Here is a 25531-nt window from a genome sequence, read left to right on the forward strand (position 1 = left end):
ACCACTGGCGAAGAAGACAAGCAGGATTCAACGATGCAGAACTCTCCTGGACACCTCACAGGACACAGGGAAGTGACTTCCACCCAGCCGGTCACCGCACATCGATGATGGCAGGCATCTCTCCAGGCTTGGTTGAACAAGACCTTCCTGGACAGGATCACTTGATGCTGAGAAGCTGAAACTCGACAGGAAGGCGACTTGTGGCACCAGCTGGGGATCATTGAAGTTCCGGGCGATAGCGCAGAACGGCTACACTTCTGGCGAGGTAACCCACTGGAGAGCTGGTCAGTTCACCAGGTCATCCAGGGACACTTCCGAAGGCTCGGGTAGGCAGAATCCTCGAGAAGGCATTGAGACTCGTTGGTCCCATCAGTCCGAGGGTTGAAGTACCTGAGAGGGTATCAGGTTGTCCGGCTTCACTGGGCCAAGCATGGGAAGGGATGCCAGGCCTCTCTGGGAGTTGTCCACGGATCTTCAGTTGGCTGCTCTTCTACACAGGATACTTGGCTCCGACGCTGATCTGAAGAAATTTCTTCTAATCCTAAATCCTGGCTGCGAGCAAGTACAAGCCCACCAATGGTAAGGATCTGCACCATTCAAAGAGCCAGCAGTGGTCCAATCAGGGACCACTGTGGGTTTCACTCATGCCCCACACCTAGACTCTCAGGCACCACGGATGTGAAGTGGGAACTGACAGTCCCACCCATTTCCTGGGTCCACATGCAAATGGCATGCAGTAACCCATGACAGCAGCGGCTTTCCCAGGCAAATGGATGACCATGTAAGGGATTTCCTGACCTGAGAAGGCAGGAAGAAGACCAAATAACAATATGGCTAGAGGAAAAGCGCAAACTCTCATGGCACGGCCATTTTGGGACACTAGCCACGTTTAGTAGCTAGACACGGTACACTCGAATGTGCACACTAAAATAAACACAAACATTTAAAAAATGTATCTGCTTCCACCAGCTTGCTTTTAGGCACATATAAAAGTAACCAGAAATCCCCAGTGTAAAAAATTAGGGTGATGCAAAAGTATCCCCACTGCACTGCATTGTAAGATGCTGTGTGCACTGTGTAAAAGTTGTCCAAACAGGTACAAATGTAGTGATTCTGAAGGACCGATCAGTTTCCCCATGACAAAATGAGAAAAGGCCAGGGGTGTGAAGCTGAAGGTTTCACTTCCCTGTAAGCAGTCAGGACAAGGTTAAAAACAAAAGCAAAACGTTTGGGGGTCCACAGAATAGAAGGAAAGGCGCCCAAAGAGAAATCTTTCCGAAAACCCACTGGGTATGTATGGGCCGCTTACACTCCTGGTGTTTGTTGCACCTTTTCTGTGTGTGAAAGAAGCTTGCACTGATGCTTCCTGTGTTATACCAGTTCTGTGTGTGGGAAGGTTGGACATTGACTGCCTGTGCTGTATCAAACTTGCCATTTTCCACAGATGTGTTTGTCGGTTTGCTTGGCACTCTCAGCACTCAGACCCTGTACCCTCCATGTCTTCACAGGCTGGGCAGACTGCCCTGATGCTGGCCGTCAGCCATGGTCGTCTGGATATGGTGAAGGCGCTGCTCTCCTGCCACGCAGACGTGAACGCCCGGGATGATGATGGCTCCACCGCGCTCATGTGCGCCTGCGAGCACGGCCACGTGGATATCGTCCGAGTCCTTCTGGCCGTGCCCGGCTGTGACGTGACCCTAACTGACCATGTAGGTTCCCAGTGGGTGCCTCTGCCTTAATGTTTATCACATGGTTGCTTCCCTGTGTGGATTTAAGTGTCTGGCCTTCAGTCCAGCTCATTGTCTACTTGCACAATCCACATTCACAACACCACAGGTTTGGCAGGGTCACGTGGCCATTGCACAATCTGAGCCGCTACAAAGTGGATGCACCTGGCTTTAGCAAAGGTCCTGCATCACCAATCGCCCAGCTGCACCCAAGCAACCATTCAGGGTAGATATATTCTAAGGTCTACACAGTTTATTTATTTATTTATTGTGCATTTGTAAGGGGCTTATACAGCAGGTAAATTGTGTTTGCAAGCTACAGAGAAACACAGGAGGAGGCTTGGTTGCTGAATGTACAGGGTTTGTTGAAAATTGGAGCAGACTCGGCTTCTAGCCCGGTTGTCGAAAGTTCACGAAGCAGTAAAGGGGGCTATCTGGGAAGGGCTCAGCGCAGGGATCTTGCAGGGGGCATGTCCAGGCTTTTATTTTTATTAATTATTTATTGAGTGCGGACCTGGCTTTGGGGGGCAACACAGTGCTTTATAGGTCATGGTGCAAGTATACAGTGAGGACTGCAGAGATATAAGGGAGCAGGGAGCCCCCAACGGGGGGTGGAGGGGGGCTATTGGGGAACAAGGGTTCTACAAGCAACCAGGGGAGGTAACTGGAGACCGCATATCACCCAGTCGTAGGCATGCAAATTTGTCTGCCCAAACACTCTTTACAACTCTGCCCCTGCATGGAGGGGGGTACCCCACTTTCCCCTTGTTTGTCATTTACCCCTATGTAGCCCCCAACCCCACAAAACCTTCCCTTTTTAAAAAAATTCATGTTAACGAATTGCATTTTTCCTGTAGCATGTACCATACAACTATTAACTTATGAGCCGTAAAAACCTGCCCCCCACCCACATACCTCCCACCTGTCCCTCTCAAGGGGTCATGGGGGTTCAGTAAAGGGCTTGAGGGTCTCCTTTTCAGCCTCTGGGAACACAGAAGACATTGGGGCTAACTGGGGCTTGAGTTCTGGGCACCGGTCAGAACACCTCGGCCCGGCACGGTGGGAGAGAGCGGGTTAAGGAGGCCAGCAAGCGGAGAGAACCATACGCCCAAAGGAAAGCTCTACTGAGCACTGGAAGGGCGTGAGGCATGGACACATTGGAAGCCCACCCTTAAGTGGTGCTTAATTGCACAGGTGGCGGGAGGTGCAGAATGCTGCTAAAGGGATAGAGTGGCAGGGGAACATTTCTTGGCAAGGAAGAAATGAAAGCACAGGACATAATGCTGAGAACGAATAATAAACTCAAAAATCACCTGCAGATGAACCAGTCCGTAATCGTCTGTGTCGGTTTAGCAGTGTGTCTCTTTCTAGATATGTGTGTTGGTCAGTTTCTTAAGTGTGTATGTCTCAGTCTGTCCCTTTGGCAGTTTGCTTGTCCCTCTTGGGTTTTTCCTCTCTTGCAGGCCGGCTCCAGGAATTTGCCCCAAACGAAGTGCTGGCGTTGATCCAGATTTCCCGGGTCCGTGATCCAGCAAAAAGTCTTCCCAGATCTGGAAAAATAAATGTCCACCCCTCTATAAAAAACAGTACAGAGCAAATGGAGAAGCATGGAAAATAGTGTTGCAACATACATCTACCTACTTCCCTTCCCATCTGCTCGCCCCTTTCTATTATATCCAATCCTCCTTCACCTTTTACCCCCCAGTCACCTTCCTTTCGGTCCACTAACCACCATTCCCATTTTCCTCCACTCCCACCTACTCCCACCAGCCCCCAGCATGCCTTTCTAGGCCTGGCTGGGGAGAATCGAGGGTCATGCCTCCTCTTCCTCTGAGAGGGCTGAGTACCGAGGCCTCCAGTCTTTGTCCGATCTCAGATGGCATTTACCTAACAATGCCTTCCTGAACACTGTGGCTACCCCCAGCAGGCCCCGCAGGAGATGCATGTGGCCCCTCCATCTTGTTGTGAAAGATAGAGTCCCCCACCCACTCCAGAATACTAAAAGGAATAGGAGAATTTGTTTTTGACAAAATAATATTTGAAACATAATAGTTTTTTTTTTGTTGCATTTTTGCAGTACATTTGAATTAAGTTGAGGGTGTGAGGGAGTGCTAGCATGTAGAGGAGAGTGCTAGGCCTGGGAGAGCTGCATCGGGAGGCAGGCGGCGCAGGTTGAGATGTTTTCGGCATCCTTGTATCGCTCCTGATGGGGTGTGGCAGTGAGGAGAGGGCCGTGCTCGCCTGCCATGGCCCTGTACATCATTGTCTGGTACATACGGTTTACATACTGGTTATAATATGCAATTGTCTTTGATGGCTTTATGTTTGTTTTTACTTGATTTGCTATTGTGTGCCACCAATGTTTTCAGTAAATGTGGCCTGATATTTTCAAAGAAATATGTGTCAGTGTTACTCGCGGCCCTGACACTTGCACTGTCCATCTATAACCATGAGTGAGGCTTTTTGGAATAGCTTATAATGCAAACTTAATCACTTCTAGAGGCACCTCATTTTAGCAGTTAAGTCATAGTGCAGTTAAATGATTTGTCTAGGATCACACACTTTTGGTTAAGTGGTAAAGCCAGAATTTGATACTTGACCACGCATCTTCCAAGCTCAAGTTAGTACAAATATGTGTTGATGTTTGGTTTTGAATACTTAAAATAATACTCCATTTGATGGACTAATTTAAAAATGCACAGGTCACATGATATATCGGTATTGTACAAAATTACCTAATATAAAAAGTTCGACCCCCAAAAGTCTGACCCCCAATTTTCTGCATGCATATATATATGTGGGGGGGGGGTAAAGTGAACAAAAATGTATGGGGTAAGGTGGGGGGCTGTGGGTGGCCTCTCCTCACATATATATTTGCGGAAAAATGAGAAAAAACATGAAAAAAAAATCAGACTTTTGGAGGTCGGACTTTTGTATTCAGTAATTTCACACAGATTTGGTAAATCAACCTGACATGACAATGTATTCATCATTGTAGAAATGTGTTGATGAAAAGAGTAGGGGGGGGGGCACTTTGTTTTGAATCCTAAACTGCACAGGAAGGGTCCACTCCTGGTTGCACATTTTGCAAAAGGGGACATTCATTCATTTTGTTTCTCCCACATAATGGAAAGGAAAAGAGTAAAACACATGCAAAATGCGCTTTTGCTCTTCACTTTTCCACCAAGTGTCTGGAAAAGTGTAAATCACTGCCACAATCATCAAATGTGGTAGCCATCCAGAATGGATTTCTTTGAAATCTGCCTGCTTTTTATCAGTTGTAAAAGTAATAGGAATCCATTGGTTTTCTGCCAACATAAAAATACATGCTGGTAGAAAACCAATCGAATTTGGCAGGGGAAATGTGCCTGCCTGTTCACACAAAATCCTTTAGCTTATAAAAAGTGGTGTAAATGCATTTAATACCTGGCGACCGGGAATCTTTCGCCCAGCGTTCCTTTCCTTTGTTCCCGGATGGTGGGGTGTGTGGCAGCTCCCTGCTCCAAGCCACCACACAGCTGGGGGCTACCATCCTCCCCACCGGGGATTCAGTTAGTGTTTTCTCCCTTCCGCCCCCCACCCAAACAATCTCCTCCCTGCCCTCTCAACCCCACTTACCTTCTTTTTTGGTCCTTTTCCGGGAGCTAACACGCCTGGAACACTTCTGTCCCCAGTGCGTCCATGCCCGATCCGCACAAGCCGTCATGGAAAGGAAGAAGGGACTACTTGTAGTCCCTTCTTCCTTTCCATGACGGCCTTTTTATTTGTTTACTTTTTTTACATTGAATTTGAATGGCTGCCATGGAAAGGGAAAACGGACTCCCCATTGCTTTTAGTACCCCGGTCTTGCGGGACATTACCGAGTCAGGTAAAGGCCGGGGCCTTCGTTAAGGTCCTCGCTTCGCTCGGGCCTGTAACTGTGGGCCCCGGTGCTTAACCTGACTCGGTAATGCCCCCCGTTTCAGGGCTTATTGCTTAATTAGCGCCTCTTATTCCACTCCGTTTGACTAGAAAAATGACCCCTATGATTGTAGCTTTATTTTCCACATCCTGTATGGAAGCCTACAAGCTCCAGCACAGAAATGTATGAGAACCTACAAAAAAGCTCATACAGACACAAAGTGGAATGAAATGCATGACAAGGTCGTTGTTTCACACATCTTGTTCTGTATCCCCTTAATTTCTAATCACCTGACAATCACACCTAAATAGCTTTCTAAAACCCTATATAATAAGAAAAAAGTGCCACAGCACTTCCCTCACTGGGAGGGCCTGTGCAGCCTCTGCTGTTTGTATTTGATTGTAGACGGGCAGAGCAAGGGGTGGCGTGGGCATTTGACCCCTGTGCAAATGTTAAATACACCTCTGATTGCACTCTTTCGGAAATATTTAAATATCACTTTTTAATTTTTAGATGGACACCTTTAATAATTTGCCCGCAACATTATAGGAAACGCTTGTCTCTCGTTTTGTTTTACGGGTGTTCATGTTTCATTTCTGGCACTGCCTAAACACCCGTGTTAGGCAGAATCCTGTGCAGTGCCCTTAGGGACCACTACACACAATTAAGACTACAGGTGGCAATACAAGTTTTACCTTTGGTACAAGCCTGTACTACTATGTTAAAGGGGTAGCAGCAGCGGAGCAGGCAAGCTTATCTCAAGAGTATATGAGCAGTAGCAGAGATTACACAAAGGGACCACAGTTACTGTGACTCAAGCAAACACTGACTCAAGGTTTCAGGTAAAAAATATAAGTACATTTATTTTTAAACCATTTGTTATGAACATGACACTTCTATTAATTCAAAAACCACACGTAAAATACACTACAACTAACCAATTCACTTTGTACAGTATATTTCAAGGTAAGTACCCTGTGTTTTAGCAGACCGTTGTTGTGAAACAAAAGACATTACCGGGAATACACTTGCGATCACTTTTTGACAGTAATGACAGTTCGGTCTTACTAAAGAAACGCGTATCCGCGGCAAGAAATGTTACCGGGGCAAAAACACACTTAGCACCTGAGATACCCAGAGAGAGTTGGGGGCAAAAATCATAGGCAAGGCAGACGGAACCAGAGAACACTCTTAGACAGAAATTCAAAAGTCAATAGGCCAGAGTCAGTGTCAAGTGGAACTGTTGTCGAGGATCACACAGTCGTATAGTTCACGATTCAACTTAGCCAGGAGTACTTAGATATTTTCAACAGAGGAAGCAATAGTTATAAGAAGGAGGGAAGACCAGGGCAAGCCTTGGAGGCGAAGAAAAGGGATTCACCCAAATTCCTCGAGCAGAACACAGTACCTTAGTCAATAAAGAAGCTGGTGCCCTGGCAGTTGTTCCTGTTGGTTTCCCACAGACCCACAGTTCCTGGAGCTTCGATCCGAAGGAGAACGTCTGGAGGGGTCTGCACCACACAGGGATGAAGCCGGCAGCAGCGGCGGTGAATAAATGGTGCGCTCCTTAAAAACAGGAGAGGCTCTTCAGGTGGCTATCCGGACCACTACAGCAGTGTGCAGCGATTTCGACCACGAAGAGGATCCTCTGGCTGTAGAAGATGAACTGGTTATCCCCACCAAGCTCAAGGGAAGAAGACTCCGGACTGGATCTTCTCTGGTCGTCGAAGGGTAGATAGCTCAGGACTGCAGCAGGGCTTCACCGGGACGGGATAGTTGCAGCAGTCGACTTCTTCTCTGCTTCTCTTCGGTTCCTTGTAGTTTCAGTGGCGACTCTGACTTCTAGCCCAAGAGACCTGCCTTTTATGCGAAAATCCCCCCATTCACACAGCCTGGCTGTCAATCACACAGTAGGGGGGTTGTCCGGCCTGGACAACCACCTCAGCCAATCAAGGCAAAGTGCGACTTGGGTTTCCTAGGATACCCTGTGCAGGGGGTGACTACACCCCTCCCTCACATTCAGCCCACCTGGACACCCAGGCGCCTAGAGGAGGGCTTCTTGGCAATAGCCCGCCTAAAGACAGTGAACAAAGAAGGCAAACATGGTTTGCCGCACAAAGTAAAACACAAGAAGGACTTTAACAAAAAGAAATGGCAAATAAACCTGACCGGAGCCAAAAGAAAATGTATTTGGTCAAGCGGGTTTAAGTTGGAGGCTAATATAATAGCCTAAAACAATACCACGTTTATATAGTATAATCGCGGTAGAAAAGTTAGGGTAGATGCCACTGCCACCAGCCAAGTCTAAATGTTAAAAGAGCGAAACAATGCTCTAGGAGGTACAGATAAAAAGGGATACGGAGTAACCCTTCCCAGTACTCCATGTAAGATGGGGTGTACTGGATCTGTGGTTAAATGACTAAGTGAAGTTAATGGCAACTTTACCCTTTTCTGGGGGACAGTAGTTAGCCTCAGAAAATGGAGTCGGTGCGAAGTCTAAAAGACAACCCTGTGCCACGGCACTGAAGGTGCTGTGTAACACACAAAAGAAGGGGACTACTGAAGTGGTGTACTCCAGAGTCCACAATCATAAACACAGGTAAAGACACATGGCAAAACATGGGTACGAGTGGGGGAAAAGCTCACACTCTTAGCAAGTGGAAAAAATAAACTCCAGAAGTCCAGCAAAGCTGCTGGGGGACTCACTAGGTGAGGGAAATTAGCCATAAAATGAGAATTCTCCCTAACACTCATACCCCCCCCCAGACTAAGGGACAGGAGGATTTAATCCACACCTGGATGGATCTCATACCTCTAGTCGGTTAAAAACATCCTAGAGAGACCATCAGCATTTGGTGGTGACTTCCTGCTCTGAGATCAATGGAAAAATCAAATCCTTGCAGGCAGATTGACCATCTGAGTAACTTTGGGTTTTCCCCTTTCATTTGCATCAGCCATCTCAAGGGTCTGTGGTCAGTCTGAATGATGAAGGTAGATCCATACAAGTATGGTCTAAACCTCTTCAGTGACCACACAATAGCAAAACATTCACGTTCTGTTGTTGCCCACCTTGTCTCAGGATCCTTTAACTTCCTGCTGATGAAACAAATGGGGTGTTCCCTACCTTTCTCATCCAGTTGACTAAGGACTGCACCTATACCTACATTAGAAGCATCAGTTTGTACAATGAAGGGTTGGTGATGGTCAGGAGCTCTTAGGACTGGAGCTTGACAAAGGGCTTTCTTTAGACCTTCAAAGGCTTGATTGCACTCCTCATTCCACCTGACCTTTTTAGGGAACTTGGGAGAGGAGATGACATTCAAGGGAGATGCTATGGTCCCATAGTTCTCCTATGAAGTTCCTGTAATACCCAATGAGACCTAAGAAGGCTCTCAGTTGGGTTTGAGTAGTAGGGGTAGCCCAGTTTTGTACAGCTTGTACTTTGCTAGGCAATGGCCTTATTTCACCTCCTCCTACCTCATGTCCAAGGTAGACCACTGTACTCTGACCAATTTGACATTTGCTTGCCTTTATGGTCAGATGGGCCTGTTCCAGAGCCTGCAATACATAGCCTAGGTGTTCAATAGGTTCTTTCCATGTAGGGCTGAACACTGCAATGTCATCCAAGTATGCCATGCAGAAGTCCTCCATCCCATTCAGAACTTGATTGACCATCCTCTGAAATGTAGCAGGTGCATTTGTTAGTCCAAAAGGCATTACCTTGAATTGGTAGAGGCCAGCTGGGGTGGAGAATGCAGTTTTCTCCTTGGCATGTCCTGTCAGGGCTATTTGCCAATAGCCTGACGTTAGGTCAAATGTGCTGAGGTACTTGGATGCACCAAGTTTGTCCAGCAGCTCATCTGTCCTAGGTAAAGGATCGGCATCAGTCTTGGTGACTGCATTTAGAGCTCTATAGTCCACGAAGAATCTCAACTCCTTGGATCCTGCTTTTGGTACAAGCACAACTGGGCTAGACCATGGGCTAGTAGAGGGCTCTATAACCCCGAGATCAAGCATCTTGTTGACCTCATTCCTTATATGGGTTCTTACATTGTCTGACATTCTGTACCCCCTGCTTTTGACAGGCAAACAGTCACCAGTGAGTATGTCATGCTGGCCCCAAGGGGTCAAGCCTGGTGAAAGTGAGAACAGGGAGGCAAACTGATTCAACAGTAACTTGCACTCATCCTGCTGGTCAGATGTGAGACTGGAAGAGAGATTAACTCCTACCACTTGCTCATCTAAAGGTAAGCCTCTGAGAAGGTCAGGTAGAGGTTCACTTTCCTCCTCCTCCTGAGCTGAAGCTAGAAGCAAAGCTCCCATGTCAGGTCTAGAGACATAAGCCTTCAAACAGTTGGTGTGAAAGACTCTGGGAGCCTCCTTAGGATTGCCTAAGTCCACCAGATAGTTCACCTCTCCACGTTTACCCACAACTTTGAAGGGTCATATCCATTTGTCCTGCAAGGCCCTCTGCCTTGTGGCGACCATTACAAGAACAAGCTGGTCTTGAGTAAACCCAACCATGTTAGCCTTCTGGTCATGCCAATGTTTGACCAGAGCTTGACCAGCCTTCAAGTTATCACTTGCCTCTACCATCATGTGTGACATTCTCCTCCGGAGACCTATCACATAGTCAGTCACTCAGACTGGCTTGGGGGAAGGAACACTCTCCAACCCCTCCTTAATCAGGGCCAATGGACCTCTGACTGGATGGCCATAAAGAAGTTTGAAGGGACTGAATCCTACTCCCTCCTCAGGGACTTCTCTATATGCAAAGAGAAGGCATGGCAGTAGAAGGTCCCATTTTCTCTTAAGGGGTTCTTCTAAAGCACCTATCATGCTCTTCATAGTTCTGTTAAACCTCTCCACCAACCCATTGGTTTGAGGATGGTAGGCAGTTGAGGACTTGTAGGTGACTCCACAGGTTTACCACATGGCTTGCATGTAGTGGGACATACAATTTGATCCCCTGTCAGATATCACCTCCTTAGGAAAACCTACTCTGGTAAAAATACCAAGTAGGGCCTTAGCCACAGCCGGAGCTCTAACAGTCCTCATAGGTATGGCTTCAGGAAATCTAGTGGCATGATCCACTACAACCAGGATAAACCTGTTGCCTGAAGATGTGGGAGGGTCAAGAGGACCAACAATGTCAATCCCAACCCTCTCCAAAGGAACTCCCACCACTGGGAGAGGCACCAAGGGTGCCACATTCTTGGCTCCACTCTTGCCAGAGGTTTGGCAAGTGTGGTAGCTCCTGCATAATTTGTCTACTTCTGAGCCCATCTTAGGCCAGTAGAAGTAAAGAGAGAGCCTTTCCTTGGTCTTCTTAAAACTTAAGTGACCAGTCAAAGGTATCTCGTGGGCTAACTGCAGAAACTGGAATCGGTTCACTAGAGGTACTACACATTTTTTGCAGTCTCCAGGGGTTAACTCAGTCGGTTCACTGTAGAAGAGGCCATCTTCACAGTGCAACCTATACTTCCCAGGCTCAGTCCCATTGAGCTGAGATGTTGCTTGCAGGCGAAGACCTTCAATGGTAGGACACTCTTTTTGTCCCTTGCTGAAATCTACTCTGTTGGGTCCACCTTCTGCCAGTAAAGACTGCAGCTCAGGATGGTCAAAAGGGTCAAGATCTCCTACCAGAGTAAGATCTTCTGCTAGATCTGATTCCTCAGTATCTAGCTGAACCATACAAGGTTGAACCTCACACTCAGCCTCAGGTGGTGGAGGAGTCACAGATGTGACCTTGGACAGCTTTGGAGATGTCCTTTTGGGCACAGGAGTGCTTGCTGGTTTCTTGCTGGCAGACTTGGGTTTTCCCTTTGTCTCTTTCTGTCCTGCAATAGCAGTAAGTCAGTCCTGTAGACTTGGGGTGATAGTTTCCTCTATCATATCCCCAGAAGAGCCTCTCAAGGTTCTCTCCCTTGCAGACCTTGTGAGCTCCTGCTTCGTTCTGTTGGGGGATCTTGGGGTACTGAACACAACTCCAAGAGCTTTAAGGTCATTACCCAGCAGGACCCTCCCAGGTACGTTATTCTGCACACTTACAGGTATTCTGACAGTCATGTCATTACACTGGATGAGAGCTGGTAACTGGGGAAACATTTGCACAGGGCCTCCAGCTAACTTGGCTAGGTGTTTGGGTGCCTTAGCAACATCCTCCACCTTGAAAAAACATTCATCAACCACAGTTATGCTGGCTCCAGTGTCCCTGATGGCAGGGGTTTCCTGACCATTCACAAGAACACTATCTTTGTAATACTCTTTAGTATTATCTGGGATTGAGTTATAGACATCTAAGTTCTGCTGTTCCCAACCACCCAAGGACACTAAAGGAACACTAGCTGAGACTTTCATGGGCTCATCAGCTAGTAACTGAAAGTTTCCACTGGCCATAGGTACGTCATCCACCTGTGAGAAGGCTAAGGAGACAGCGTTGATCCCTGAAGGTTTACCCTTACATCTGGGATCTCCTTTCACATGGTTGGGTAACCCACAAACAAAGCATTCTCCAAATGCTCTCTGGAATGGGGGTTTGTTCTGACCCCCATCTGGTTTGGGACCAGATGGTACACTAGCCTGATTCGGTTTCCCTTGTGGTTTACCCTGGTTATGTTTGGGGCCCTCTTTTGGATTGGAATTAGTGGAATTCTCTTTGTTGACTTTCCTTGGCTGCTTTCCCTCATCCTTTTTCTGAGTTACCCCAGAATCCTTGTGAGTAGCCCTGTTGGCAACCCACTAGTCAGCAGCCTTAGCTAGTTTCTTAGGATCTATCTCCTTTGAATCAGCCAAGTGCTGTCTGAGCGCAGGTGAGCAGACATCAAAAATAGACTCCAACATTACAAGATTCCTCAAACCTTCATAAGTGTTCACTTTGTAACCCTTAACCCAACCATCTAACTTTTTCAAACATTCACACACCCAGGTAGCCCAAGGGGTACCATCATGCTTTTTGAGGGTTCTAAACCTCTTAAGATACTGGGAAGGGGTCTTCCCAAACCTAGCTAATAATGCTAGCTTCACACACTCATAATCCTGTTTATCCTCCTCCCCCAACTCCATTACAGCATCACTTGCAACAGGGGGAAGCCTAGAGAAAAGCCAGGGCGTCAGCTGATTCCCTGAGATACCTTGAATCCCATGATTGTACTCAAACATTGCTAACCAATCCAAAACATCAAGTTTAGTCTCATACATACCAATCATCTCCTTTGGCATACGGGGTCTCTTAGGGCTGGAAGACCTAGAAGACTCCGGGAGAGAAGCATTTTCTACAGACAGTTTCTTCATCTCTAGTTCATGATTCAGCTCCATTTCTCTGAGCCTTAACTCTTGATGTTTCATGGCAGTTTGTGCATCAATACATTTCACTTCCAATTCAAGTCTCATTTTCTCAAGTGCAATAAACTCAGGAGTAAGTGCAGGACCTGTGAGGGTCCCTGTGGACAGAGGTTGTGCTTTCTGAGCAGGCAAAGGAGTTGTAGGGTTTCCTAACAAGGACTCATCTACCTCTTCAAAATTAACACTCTCAGAATCAGAAACATCAGTATCCACATTTGCTGGAGGGGTAGGCCCTTCTGACCCACTCTCCAGACTTTGTTTTCCCATTAACTTTGCAATCAATTCAGATTTCTTTCCTTTACCAGAGAGACTCCTCTCCCTACACATGGTTCTCAAAACCTCAGCCGTGTAGTTTAAGAGACCCTCTTCAGTGTAGTTTTCCATATTTGACATGATTTCTTGGTTAAATTAGAATTAGTGGTGTTAGCCTTGTGGTTAGTCGAACCCAAGCAATAGCAGCACTCTAAGTGTAATCACTCTACTTCCAAATCCTCACCGCTGTACACCAGTGTTAGGCATAATCCTGTGCAGTGCCCTTAGGGACCACTACACACAATTAAGACTACAGGTGGCAATACAAGTTTTACCTTTGGTACAAGCCTGTACTACTATGTCATAGTGGTAGCAGTGGCGGAGTAGCCAGGCTTATCTCAAGAGTATATGAGCAGTAGCAGAGATTACACAAAGGGACCACAATTACTGTGACTAAAGCAAACACTGACTCAAGGTTTCAGGTAGTAAAATATAAGTACATTTATTTATAAACCATTTGTTATGTACACAACACTTCTATTAATTCAAAAACCACACGTAAAAAATACACTACAACTAACCAATTCACTTTGTACGGTATACTTCAAGGTAAGTACCCTGTGTTTTAGCAGACCAGTGTTGTGAAACAACAGAGGTTACCGGGAATACACTTGCGATCACTTTTTGACAGTAATGACAGTTCGGTCTTACTAAAGAAACACGTATCCGCGGCAAGAAATGTTGCCGGGGCAAAAACACACTTAGCTCCTGAGATACCCAGAGAGAGTTGGGGGCAACAATCATAGGCAATACTTTTGTCAAGGCAGACAGAACCAGAGAACACTCTTAAACAGAAATTCAAAAGTCAATAGGCCAGAGCCAGTGTCAAGTGGAACCGGGTTCCTGTTGTCGAGGATCACACAGTCGGATAGTTCACGATTCAACGTAGCCAGGAGTACTTAGATATTGTCAACAGAGGAAGCAAACGTTATAAGAAGGAGGGAAGACAAGGGCAAGCCTTGGAGGCGAAGAAAAGGTATTCACCCAAATTCCTCGAGCAGAACACAGTACTTTATTCAATGAAGAAGCTGGTGCTACGTCAGTTGTTCCTGTTAGTTTTCTGCAGACCCAAGTTTCCTGGAGCTTCGATCCGAAGGAGGACATCTGGAGGGGTCAGCACCACAGCGATGGTGAATAAAAGGTGCGCTCCTTAAAAACAGGAGAGGCTCTTCAGGTGGCTATCCAGACCACTACAGCAGTGTGCAGCGATTTCGACCACGAAGAGGATCCTCTGGCTGTAGAAGATGAACTGGTTATCCCCACCAAGCTCAAGGGAAGAAGACTCCGGACTGGATCTTCTCTGGTCGTCGAAGGGTAGATAGCTCAGGACTGCAGCAGGGCTTCACTGGGACGGGATAGTTGCAGCAGTCAACTTCTTCTCTGCTTCTCTTCGGTTCCTTGTAGTTCCAGTGGCGATTCTGACTTCTAGCCTAAGAGACCTGCCTTTTATGCGAAAAACCCCCATTCACACAGCCTGCCTGCCAATCACACAGCAGGGGGGTTGCCTGGCCTGGACAACCACCTCAGCCAATCATGGCAAAGTGCGACTAGGGTTTCCTAGGATACCCTGTGTAGGGGGTGACTACACCCATCCCTCACATTCATCCCACCTAGACACCCAGGTGCCTAGAGGAGGGCTTCTTGACAGAAGCCTGCCAAAAGACAGTGAACAAAGAAGGCAAACCTGGTTTGCCGCGCAAAGTAAAACACAAGAAGGACCAGAGCCAAAAGAAAAAGTATTTGGTCCAGCGGGTTTAAGTTCGAGGCTAATATAATAGCCTAAAACAATAACACGTTCATCTAGTATAATCGCAGTAGAAAAGTTAGGGTAGATACCACTGCCACCAGACAAGTCTAAATGTTAAAAGAGCGAAACAATGCTCCAGGAGCGACAGATAAAAAGGGATACGGAGTAACCCTTTCCAGTACTCCATGTAAGATGGGGTGTACTGGATCTGTGGTTAAATGACTAAGTAAAGTTAATGGCAACTTTACCCTTTTCTGGGGAACAGTAGTCAGCCTTAGAAATGGAGTCTGTGGGAAGTCTAAAAGACAACCCTGTGTCACTGCACTGAAGGTGCTGTGTAACACACTAAAGAAGGGGACTACTGAAGTGGTGTACTCCAGAGCCCACAATCCCAAAAACAGGTAGAAGACACATGGCAAAACATGGGTAAGAGTGGGGAGAAGCTCACACTCTTACCAAGTGAAAAAAATAAACTCCAGAAATCCAGCAAAGCTGTTGGGGGACTCATTAGGTGAGGGAAATTAGCCATAAAATGAGAATTCTCCCTAACAACCCAGCACCCAGGATTTACATCATACTTTCCAAACAAGACCAACAGTACACATGGTGCATTCTGTTTGAATGCAAACTCTGTTAAATTACTCAAACAGTATGAGGTTATCAAGTCAGTACTTAGTTTGAATTATGAAATGTTCTGGCAGAGTAAACTAAGCTTCCACACAGACAAAGATACGTTCTATTCTGGTCGAAACCCCATTGGGGTACGCATGAGAAGATCTGAAACAGGTCCATTCTTGCCATCCTAGCCTTACCATTTTGAGGTAGGGCCTTGTTAGACCAGCTCAGTGAGGTGCAGCTCGATTCCCTAGGAGTAGCAAGCAATATGCCCACATCTGGGCATATACATGTTCATTTATGGAGACAAACTGCAGCCATTGGGCTTCTGATTAGGTATGTATAGGCATTTGCCAGGCACTGCCACAATGGTACCAGATGACCATAAGATGGGAACAGCTGGGAAACGGCGAGAGTACCTTGGCGATATGATAGCAATGCCTGACAAATGTCTCTCTACGCAAGCCAAAGCGGTTGACTTTGCGATTGCTTGTTTTAAGACAGGACTTCAGTACAAGGAACAGAGACATTGACACAGATATTGATTATAAAATCACCTGGCTGAAGACACACATATAGATACTTTGATTACACCAGGAGCTCATTTATAGATGCAATCAAGTAATTAAACACTCAAAAGAATGCTTAGATATTTAACACTGGCAGGCCCTATACAGCACAAAGATTGGTGTTACTTTGTGACAGAGCTTGTTCAAAGAGTTCCAGAAAGGTGACATTTTTGTTGTTATGTAAGAAGTGGTGCAGTCACACTGTGTGATATTGTAAGTTGATGGTATAAGTCTGTACTACACAAGTTGGTAGGGTGGCTGAGTAGCCAGGCTTATCCCAAGAGGGGTAAATGTGAGCTGTAGAGCTGTACAGATGAAATACGTCAATACAAGTAAATAAGTAACACTTAAACTCTGAAGGTTTCAGTTATAAATATTTATTTATTTATACATCAGTTTTAGTTAAGCATTCTTAAAAAAAAATGCAATTTTGTGTACCAGCCAAGCAAACTTTGGAATCAAGTTACAAAGTCAATAAATTGGTGAATACTCTTTAGATATGCTAATACATTTTTCCTACATCCTGAGGTGACCTCAATAACAAGGAAAGTATTGCATTTATCTTAAACAACAATATATATTTTTAGCCTTTTGGTTTCAGGAAGGAAGGGTTAGGGAAAAAGAAAGGTTAGAACATACTTTCTTATAATGTGAAGACAGTCTGAATCCTCTAATGAAACCTAGGTAAGCCTTTCCCAGCAGTGAAAGTGTTCAACAAATTACAACCTACGAGGGGACAAGCAGTGCCGAAGCCAATAGATTCAGAAGGGTGCCTTTAAGGAGCAAGGACAGCCAAAGTCAAATGGACCAAGTCCATAGTTCTGAGGAACTTATTCTTGGGTAACGTCTTTCACAAAGTCAGATAGTTCAAGAAACTCACTGAAGGAACACAAGCTGTTAGGCCTGTGCAAGGAGAGTTGGGATCAACTCCAAAAGGTAAGCCAGTTCACTTCTCAAGTGAGAAAGCATGATTTATTGCAATACGGTAAGTACCTCAAGCCCCCACAGTACCTCTGATTTGAAGAAAGTGGTCCAGCTGGATTCCGTTTTGCCACAGCCAAGCAGACCCTTGTTTATGGACTTCAGTTGTGGGGACAATAGGGAGGACTTCTGGTGGGCTCCTGCGGCAGCACTCGGGAGAGGACTTTGGCAGCTATGGATTTTCTTGAATTCAGTGGCTCTTTGTGGTTTCTGCTCTTCACAAACAGCACTGATGCAGAACAAATCTCCAGTTGGACTGTCCTTGCTCCCTCGGTCCTGGACTCTGGTGAGGGGACTGTGGATCAAGATTCCCTGCTTCTGGAGTGTCCTTAGGAGGCTCCTGGAGCTTTTGGCAGACGACGTTGCACTCAGTTATGAACACTCAACCCCTGGCATTGGGCTTTTGCAAGACTGCAGAGGCACAGCAAGTCGGGGGTTGTGCAAAAGTGGCGTTTGTTTCAGGGCTATTTGGTGCCACTAACTCAAGGGGATAAGTCGTTCTGTCCAGAGCTTCTCTGTCGATTTGAAAAAGGAAGTCAGCACAGCAGCAGGACTTCACCAGGCACTTCGAGGTCCAGGAAGTTGCAGCGGGCTTCTTTTCATGATTTCTTCTTCGGATGTTTCTTCCATTCGTCGACTCTGCTTGTAGTCCCAAGAACCTCGCCTTTTAAGCTCGTTCTCATTCATTCACAGCCCTAGCCTGTCAATCACCCAGCAGGGTGGCTGTCCTTCCCGGACAGCCAGCTGGCCAATGAGGACTGGTTTCGCTCAGGCACACCAAGAGACAAAGGACAGGGGAGTTTCGGGACCTTCCCTCACTTCCTGTCCTTCCAGACACACTGGAGCCAGGGGCTTGAGGGCTGAAGCCTGCCAAAGGCAAAACACACAAAGGGCTCAAACCTGTCAACACACAAAGTAAAAGCCAATAAAGACCTCACAAACAGAAAATGGCAAAAAAAGAAGATGGGGCCATTTTGACAAAATGGTCATCCATGGGTGTTCTAACCCTCAGCACTCCACACAAGCTATTGTTTGCTGGACCTACAAAGTAAAAATGTAAGTAAGATCCATTTTTCCTTACTATTCTTAGGAACAGTAGTTCACCCAAGAAAATGTATTTTTCTATGACACTGCACAGGGAGTGATGTGTGTCACTATCCAAAAAGCAGATGCCTATGGAGTTTGTCAGACTCCAACAACAGTGAAAACGTAAACTCCTAGTCAGGAAAAAATTCAGGAGGGAGTAAAAAAGGTCCCACTCACTCAGGAGTTAGAATTAAAAAGTCCTTAGTCCAAACAAATATCTGGGGATCTCTAAGGTGGAAGGGAATTGCCACAGAAATGAAACTTCTCCCTAACATTGGTGGAAACGGGTGGTAATGCCATGGGCTCTAAAATAGCCATGGCTAGTCATTGGGTGGGTAAATGACCAAACACACCCATAGGATGCGTGTTTCTCCTCACATTTTATCTCCATCCGATCTGCGTTCCACTGCATGAATTCTTGGTTGCACAGAATAGGCAAAAGTCTCTGAAACAATTATAACCAATGGCATTGCTCTGGCAAGCCTTCCATACCATTGTTTGCAAATCAGCCTCGGTCCTATGGGAATGTGAGAAGCCCTTCCCGAGCTGCTAGACCACACGGCCTAAACTTGCATGTGGCTGCTTGTGTTCCAGTGCAGAGGGGACATGGTCTAGCAATTAAGATTAAAGACCTTTTGGTGGCAGCACCAAGAGTCCTTTTCTAATGGCTTGTCCCCTTCTGTAATGGCACAGACATACACATAATTATGGCATGGACTGCTGCGTAGAGCAACGGTAGTGGTAATGTTTCATTCAAAGTCTTGCATCTATCACTTTTTGATTTTACTAGACTCTCCCCTCCAGAATTACATGTTTGTTACTACCAAGCTCATCTTTTCACTTATACTCAAGTAGTTAGTTAATGCAGCAGCACATACACTTTCAATGTAATTTGTAAGGGCCCCCAGTCACTTGGTGCACCTTCTGGAGAAATCTGTGTTCAAGCAACATCACGTGTCATTTATTGTTTGATATTATTAACCATTTTATTGAGCATGATTGAAAAAACGCTATATTCCAGCAAAATATAAACAAACTTTGAATTACAGAAAGCAAAATTGTGATTTTAGGTTTGAGAAAATAGCTGTTGGCACCCTTCTTGAGCATGTGTGCTACCTCGCTTCGAGATGTGAATAGCCCTCCATCTCCCTGGACATTTGGGCTTTCATGGCTGTGGGGCATACATCATTGTCTAGAGGAAGCAACCAAACCCCAGCAGCGCTTCCGGCAGTGTAGCCTCTCAGAAGGATGTATACAATTTGCCATGGCACAAATGTTCGCGGCCGAATTGACCGCGGTCAATTTGGGCGTGAAGACAATTTTGCCGCAGCAAAATCCGGCCAAACTTAAACAACCCACGGCCCCCACTACATTCCCCCACCGACCACCTACTTACCTTTTTGGCGTCTGCTCATCTTCTGACCCTGCGGCGTCAGATCTGTCCCACAAACGCGGGTCGGATCCAATGCCGCAGGGTCCGCTTTTCTTTTTTTGTTTGTTCCCGTCCCCCGCCTCCAAACCTCTGCTACCCCCAAAGGCCATCACTACCAAACATAGGGAGCGGGGGACACCCCTGCAACCCGCGCTCACCATGTTTGGTAGTGATTACCCAATTTTATCATTTCCAAACGATCAAATGGTACTGGCCGAATTCGGACAGATTTACCATACGATCAATTGGAAACAATCCGTTTGGGTACTACCTCCCAGAACGATGTCTCTGAGTTTGCTGCTGCATGTTTAGAGTGAAATCCACCCCCACTCCCTCGGCCCCAGTGATGTTTAACACCACGGGCATGGCCTCCTTCCTAGGGCGGGGTAGGGGCTGGGCTTGGGGGACCTGGCCCCCCTGATGGAGTCGGGCCTGCTCTCTTGCCTCACTCTAGTGGTTGTTTATATGCAGGGGTGTTTGCAACTCTCTTTGTGTCTCTCTTTCGTTTCCCATGGACCTCTTGATTTTATAATATATGTCCGCGTATGCCTGTGGGCCTACTAGTATATGTGTTGTTCTCTCTGCTTGTTGCATAACTTAATTGCTTCTTGGCGATTTTCGCTAGGTTTCCTGGCGAATCTGTCTCTTTGTTTGGCTGTCTGGGCACATGTGTACGTGCCCACTCTCTCTGCAGGAGAGCGCAAGGGATAACTCCCCATTTCTTTTTGTCTCCATTGTCCAGGATGGAAGCACAGCCCTGTCCATCGCCCTGGAAGCTTCTCAGAATGACATTGCTGTTCTCCTCTATGCGCATATGAATTTTGCCAAGCCACCTTCGCCGGTAAGTGCCAACTTCCTCGGTGCGTACCCGCTTGACTATTCTCTCGCTTTAACTGTGATGATTTTAGGACAGACTTTAGAAACAGCACCATGACATCAGCAGGGCAGTAGGTCTCTCTCGAAGCTTGCAGACCCCAGCAGTGTTGGCTAAAACGGTCATCTGCACAGTGCACTAAGCCATTAAAGTGTTCCACATTGGTCCACAAGCATTGCCCGAGCCTGCCCATTAGTGCCAAAGAACTCACAAGTTCCTGCCCTGAAAATCCTTGTGCTGTTCCTGTCACCATGCAGTCATGGAAACAAGATGGCCGCCAACCCTATGACCCCAAAAGACTGCTTCTACCTCCGCCCCTTCCTACTTAAACTACAGACCACTGCATGTCCTGGGCACCGGTCACAGCACTTCCTGCCCCAGCGGTTCATCCTCTCCCTGCACTCATGGTGGAAAACAAGATGGCGGCCTCACGGCCCAAATGCATGCAGTATGTTCTTGTTAATGTCTGGTTATAAATTAATCTTAACACCCACACCACAGCCCCTTGTGCCAGTCGGCACACTGTGCACCGTGCACCATTAGGAAATAATGTCTACAAAAAAACTCCTGTTCCAAATAAGGGTGCCACAAAAGCAGCGTGCCCTCGACTGCCTGCCATGATGTCCTGTGAGCATATGGCTCTCTCGGGTGTCCTTATAGTTTGTCCTGAAGTATATATGGAATATATTGGGACTGTGCAAACTGGATATAGACTGGGACTGCCATCATGGGAATATATGGAGGTATACAGTACTCAGATTTTATTACTAGGAAATGGACTGAGATTTGGAACACTGGGTTCATAGTAGGTTTGCCAAACTGGGAGCCCGCTGGATTTGTATAGATCGGATGTCTACTGGCATTTTGCAAACTGGAAATACACTGAAACTGTGTAACTGTGAACTAGGGTTATACTGGGATTGGGTAATGGTAAATTGAAAGTATTTTCTATGGACTACTGGGCAAAATAGGAAATTGCTGGGCTGGTAAAATGGCGACTTCATTGCAAGGTGACTGGTATGCGTAGGCTAACATTGTCAAACTGGTTGTATAGTGAGGTTGTCCAGAATGGTTGTGTTTTGGGATTATGCAAACTGGATGGTGAAATTGGAAATATTTTGTGTTGCTATGATAATGTACTGTAATTCTGAAACTTGGAAAATCCTGAGAGTGAACAAACGGGAGAAGACGAGGGTTGTCAAGCAAGAGGTATACTGATATAATGCAAGCTGGACATATGCCGATGAAGACCTGTGTAAGGGCTCAGCAATGCGAGGCAGGCAACTGTTTGATTGTTCAAAACAGGTTCACCATGAATAGATCGAATCCGAATTGACCGAGGAAGAAAAAAGTTATTTTTTCAAAAATAACTTTTGGTTTTGTCTCCCACGGACATTTTGGACCACCCGCTTCCCCCACCCCCTTACTTAACTTCTGGCAGCACACAGCAAAGTGTGCTGCCGCCGCCGCCGCAATTCCTCTACGATGCCGGTTCCCTTCACGCACATGGAAGGGAACCTGCGATGCAGGGTCCTTTCCTTTTTTTTTCTTAACTTTGTTTGTCCCGCACTTTTCTTTTCATAGAAGCAGCAGACACCCATGCAACTCCTGTGGCCCTGGAATGTCGATCAAGGAGAGCCGGAGACACCCGTGCAATCCCACCTCCCTTTGATCAAAATATTTGGAATTCAGTATTTTTCAATGCTCTTTTCAGCAATTTCTTCTATTTTTTTTTAATGTATGTTATGGCACTTCAACACTTCAAACAGGCAAGGCATTCCTCTGAATATCTCTCAAAGGGAGCAGCCTATTTGCCTCTCTTGTCTGTCTGCCACAACAACAATCTTGGTTTGCCTTTATGACCCACTTCGCTCTGATACTCAAAGACTTTGGCAATATAGATTGTGTTAACTTCAAATTGTATTTATGAGCAGCAAGTTCGCCTTCCCCAACTTTGCTTTCATCTTTCTGCCAACTGTTAGCCACATAATTGTCCAGACGCCTTGGTGCCACGCTCGTGGCTTCAGGTAATGCTTGCACACTTGTATCTTACGTAAGGTTAAACATCTATTGTGCTCACAGTCTTAGTTGGAAGTTTTTCTGTCTTTTAGAAAGGCTGCTTTCAGTCTTAATAGGGGAATACTTTTGGCTTGGGTAATGCTTGCTATCGCTTCATTTGTAGATACAGTGCTTAAACACTTCTTTTCTTTTATTAGTATTCAACATTCGCATGATTAAAGATGAAAAGGTCACTCTTTCTTTGGAATGGGAAATTAGGCACACACGAACACTTCTTCACATAGTTTACAGCGTTTAAATGGGCTAACAATGGTTTTCTGTAGTGTTTGCTTTTCACGTATGTGAACGAAAACTACTAATAACACACAAATGCTACTTTCCCACTGTCAAAAGTTCAACTAACCACTTCAGCTCACTTCGGCTTATATGTGAGTGACGCTTGGACTGGATACAGTTGCCGGCAGTGTTCACGCAAGCGGTCAGAATGCCAGATTTGACTCACCAGCTTCTTTGATCGTTGTTCTGCGGTTCACACAACTTCCACAGCCTCTGGCACAATGTCTACTGCTTCTGGCTTCGCAGGGACCCACACCCTTCCTCGCTGAAGGTGTCTCAGGCCCGTCCACTCAATTAAGTAGCCCCTCTCGCTCCTGAGACCCACGACTTCACAGCAGCTCTTCTCCTCGGTCTCAGACTTGCTTCTTGCTGCGCAATCTCAGCAATTAGACTCACATGGGGAAAAACAGTCTTCCTGCACGCCCTCCTCTGTACCGCCTCTGCACTTCAGAGTTTAGAGGCACAGGACCCTCGCAGTTTAAGCTGGTAAAATCTGCTGCATCAAAATCCTGGCGTCCCTTTGGTTCTCCCACTTCTGCTGGGATTGACAACACCACGTCCTCTTCTTTTTACCTCTGCTCCTACAGCGCTCACTCCAGCCACAGTTATAGCTCCTTACAATTGCCTGTACCTCGGGTGGGCTTTTATGCCTCCCAGATTCCTTCAGGTGTGGGCTATTAGTCTTAATTGGCTAATTACTGCTACATCATGCCTCTTCAGCCCTCTTCCTCGTCCCAGTACTCATGGGTTTATGGGATTTGTAGTCCCCAACAACAAAGTTAGTTATTTTATGTAACTGCTTGATTTTAAGGGTAGATTTATTTCCCCTAAAGTTATTTAAAGATTAACCATTAGAATGTGTTGTAGAGAAAGACAATTTAAGGTAACATTTCTAGATTTCGCTACATTATACCTTTGTTAATAAGGAGGGTGTTCGTCCTGAAATACCTTGAAGGGTCTTTCTGTTGGTAAGGTTGGCTCAGGTTCTACATCATTCAACATCATTCAACATCACAAATCTTATATGTGGTTCAGATACATTATAATGTCAATAAGCCATTGCTTAATTTGGCAACCTTGAAAGGTTCTGCCTTTCAAAGGACAAATACTGTGTCTCATCCCACGGGACCTCCCCACCACCTTGAGCCTTGTCTCCTCCCAGGTGATCTTCCTGCAGTACAACACCCCCAAGTTCAGGATTAGGAAGTGTCTGCCTTTTCCCGGCCCCCTGGGAAGAGACTTTAGACAGGGTTTCCGTGAGGGATCCGTAGGATTCTTTACACATGGATGCTGTAAATTGAGAATCAAACTGGGATGTTAGAGAGTGGAACAAATCTATGTGATCACTGCACCACCTGTAATTTCACCGACAAAAATGGCGATGACCATTGCGGCACAGTGATCAGATAGCTCACTGTGGCCCGCATCCACCACCGCGCTCCCCCGCCCTAGCCACTTACCTTAACTGCGGGGCACAGCGAAGTGTGCCGCTTTATTCCCTCGATTGTGCAGCGTCAGTTCCCACCCACTTACGTGCATCGGCGTTGATGCCGCAGGGTCCCTTTTTTCTTGTTTTTCTTTCCCTAAATTTTTCTTGTCCCCCGCTCTCCATTTAAAAGAAGCAGAGGACACCCCCTGAACACCTGCCACCTGCCGACCCCCATTACCACGACTAAGAGGAGCCGGGGGGGGACCCCCGCTTCGATTAGTCACAGTAATGGGGGTCAGCATTTTTGTACTGGATAAAGGCACAGTGTTAGTCCCGGCCGACATTCTAAAGTCACAGTAAATGTATAGTCCCGACTGGAATTATGCTGGGAATGTACTCATATACTCTACATTGGTCCAAACTGTTGATTTAGTGGTATTAAGAAAACTGGGAATATTCTGGGAATGTTAAAGCTCTGAGTAGAAAAGGATTGCCTTTGAATAGGTTCTGGTTGGCCAAACTGGGAATATGCTGGGATGGGCAACTATGCTCCATCTGCTAGGATTCTACACTTTGTAATTGGTTAAACTGTCATATCCCGGGTTTGTTAAACTGGGAATATAGCTGGCTCTGGAAATGGGAGGATCCTGGAAGTGTGTAGTTGTTAATATGCTGTGATTGGGCAGACTGTAAGTATACTGAGGTTGGAAAACTGGGCCACAAAGCCGAATGGGATTAACACACACACTGACACTGATTAGACCTCTTATCAATGTTTTATTAAGGATGGGTAATAGATGTGTAGTGTCACTAAATAGAAACCCGAGCTCTCCTAACATCCGTTCCGTCCGTTCTCCCTCCACTTTTACCAGAGAAAAGAATAGAGGGTTTTCCTGGGTGCCCAGATGGGTTGCAGGCAACAGTCCAATGGGCCTGCATTCTTCACTTGGGGAAGAAGGGTGAAGTGGGATGGGTGATCTCCATCGTCCGTACCAACTAGCAAAACAGCAGGATGGCTTCTCTTTGAATTCCAAAATGAGCAAAACTAAAAGAAGTTTCTTGGGCAAGAATCCGGGCTCCCTCGTGGCAATCCTTGTGCTTTCTGTCTCCGTCTGGAGATGTTTAAGTGTCCTGTGCATCTCTTTCCTCGTCTCCGATG

At 46.3% G+C, this 25531-nt stretch overlaps 1 protein-coding gene across 6 annotated transcripts in view; it reads left to right on the forward strand.

The window, feature by feature from the left end:
* KANK2 (KN motif and ankyrin repeat domains 2) overlaps window positions 1-25531 on the forward strand; it is a 411863-nt gene that overhangs the window by 374061 nt on the left and 12271 nt on the right. For all 6 annotated transcript variants that reach the window (XM_069604240.1, XM_069604241.1, XM_069604244.1 and 3 more), the window contains 2 exons: window positions 1509-1709; window positions 20457-20555. In XM_069604240.1, the coding sequence (XP_069460341.1) occupies window positions 1509-1709; window positions 20457-20555 (300 nt within the window). The remainder of the gene's footprint in view (window positions 1-1508; window positions 1710-20456; window positions 20556-25531) is intronic.

Source organism: Ambystoma mexicanum, chromosome 3q, assembly GCF_040938575.1.
Source record: "Ambystoma mexicanum isolate Mex_15411 chromosome 3q, UKY_AmexF1_1, whole genome shotgun sequence".
NCBI lineage: Eukaryota > Metazoa > Chordata > Amphibia > Caudata > Ambystomatidae > Ambystoma > Ambystoma mexicanum.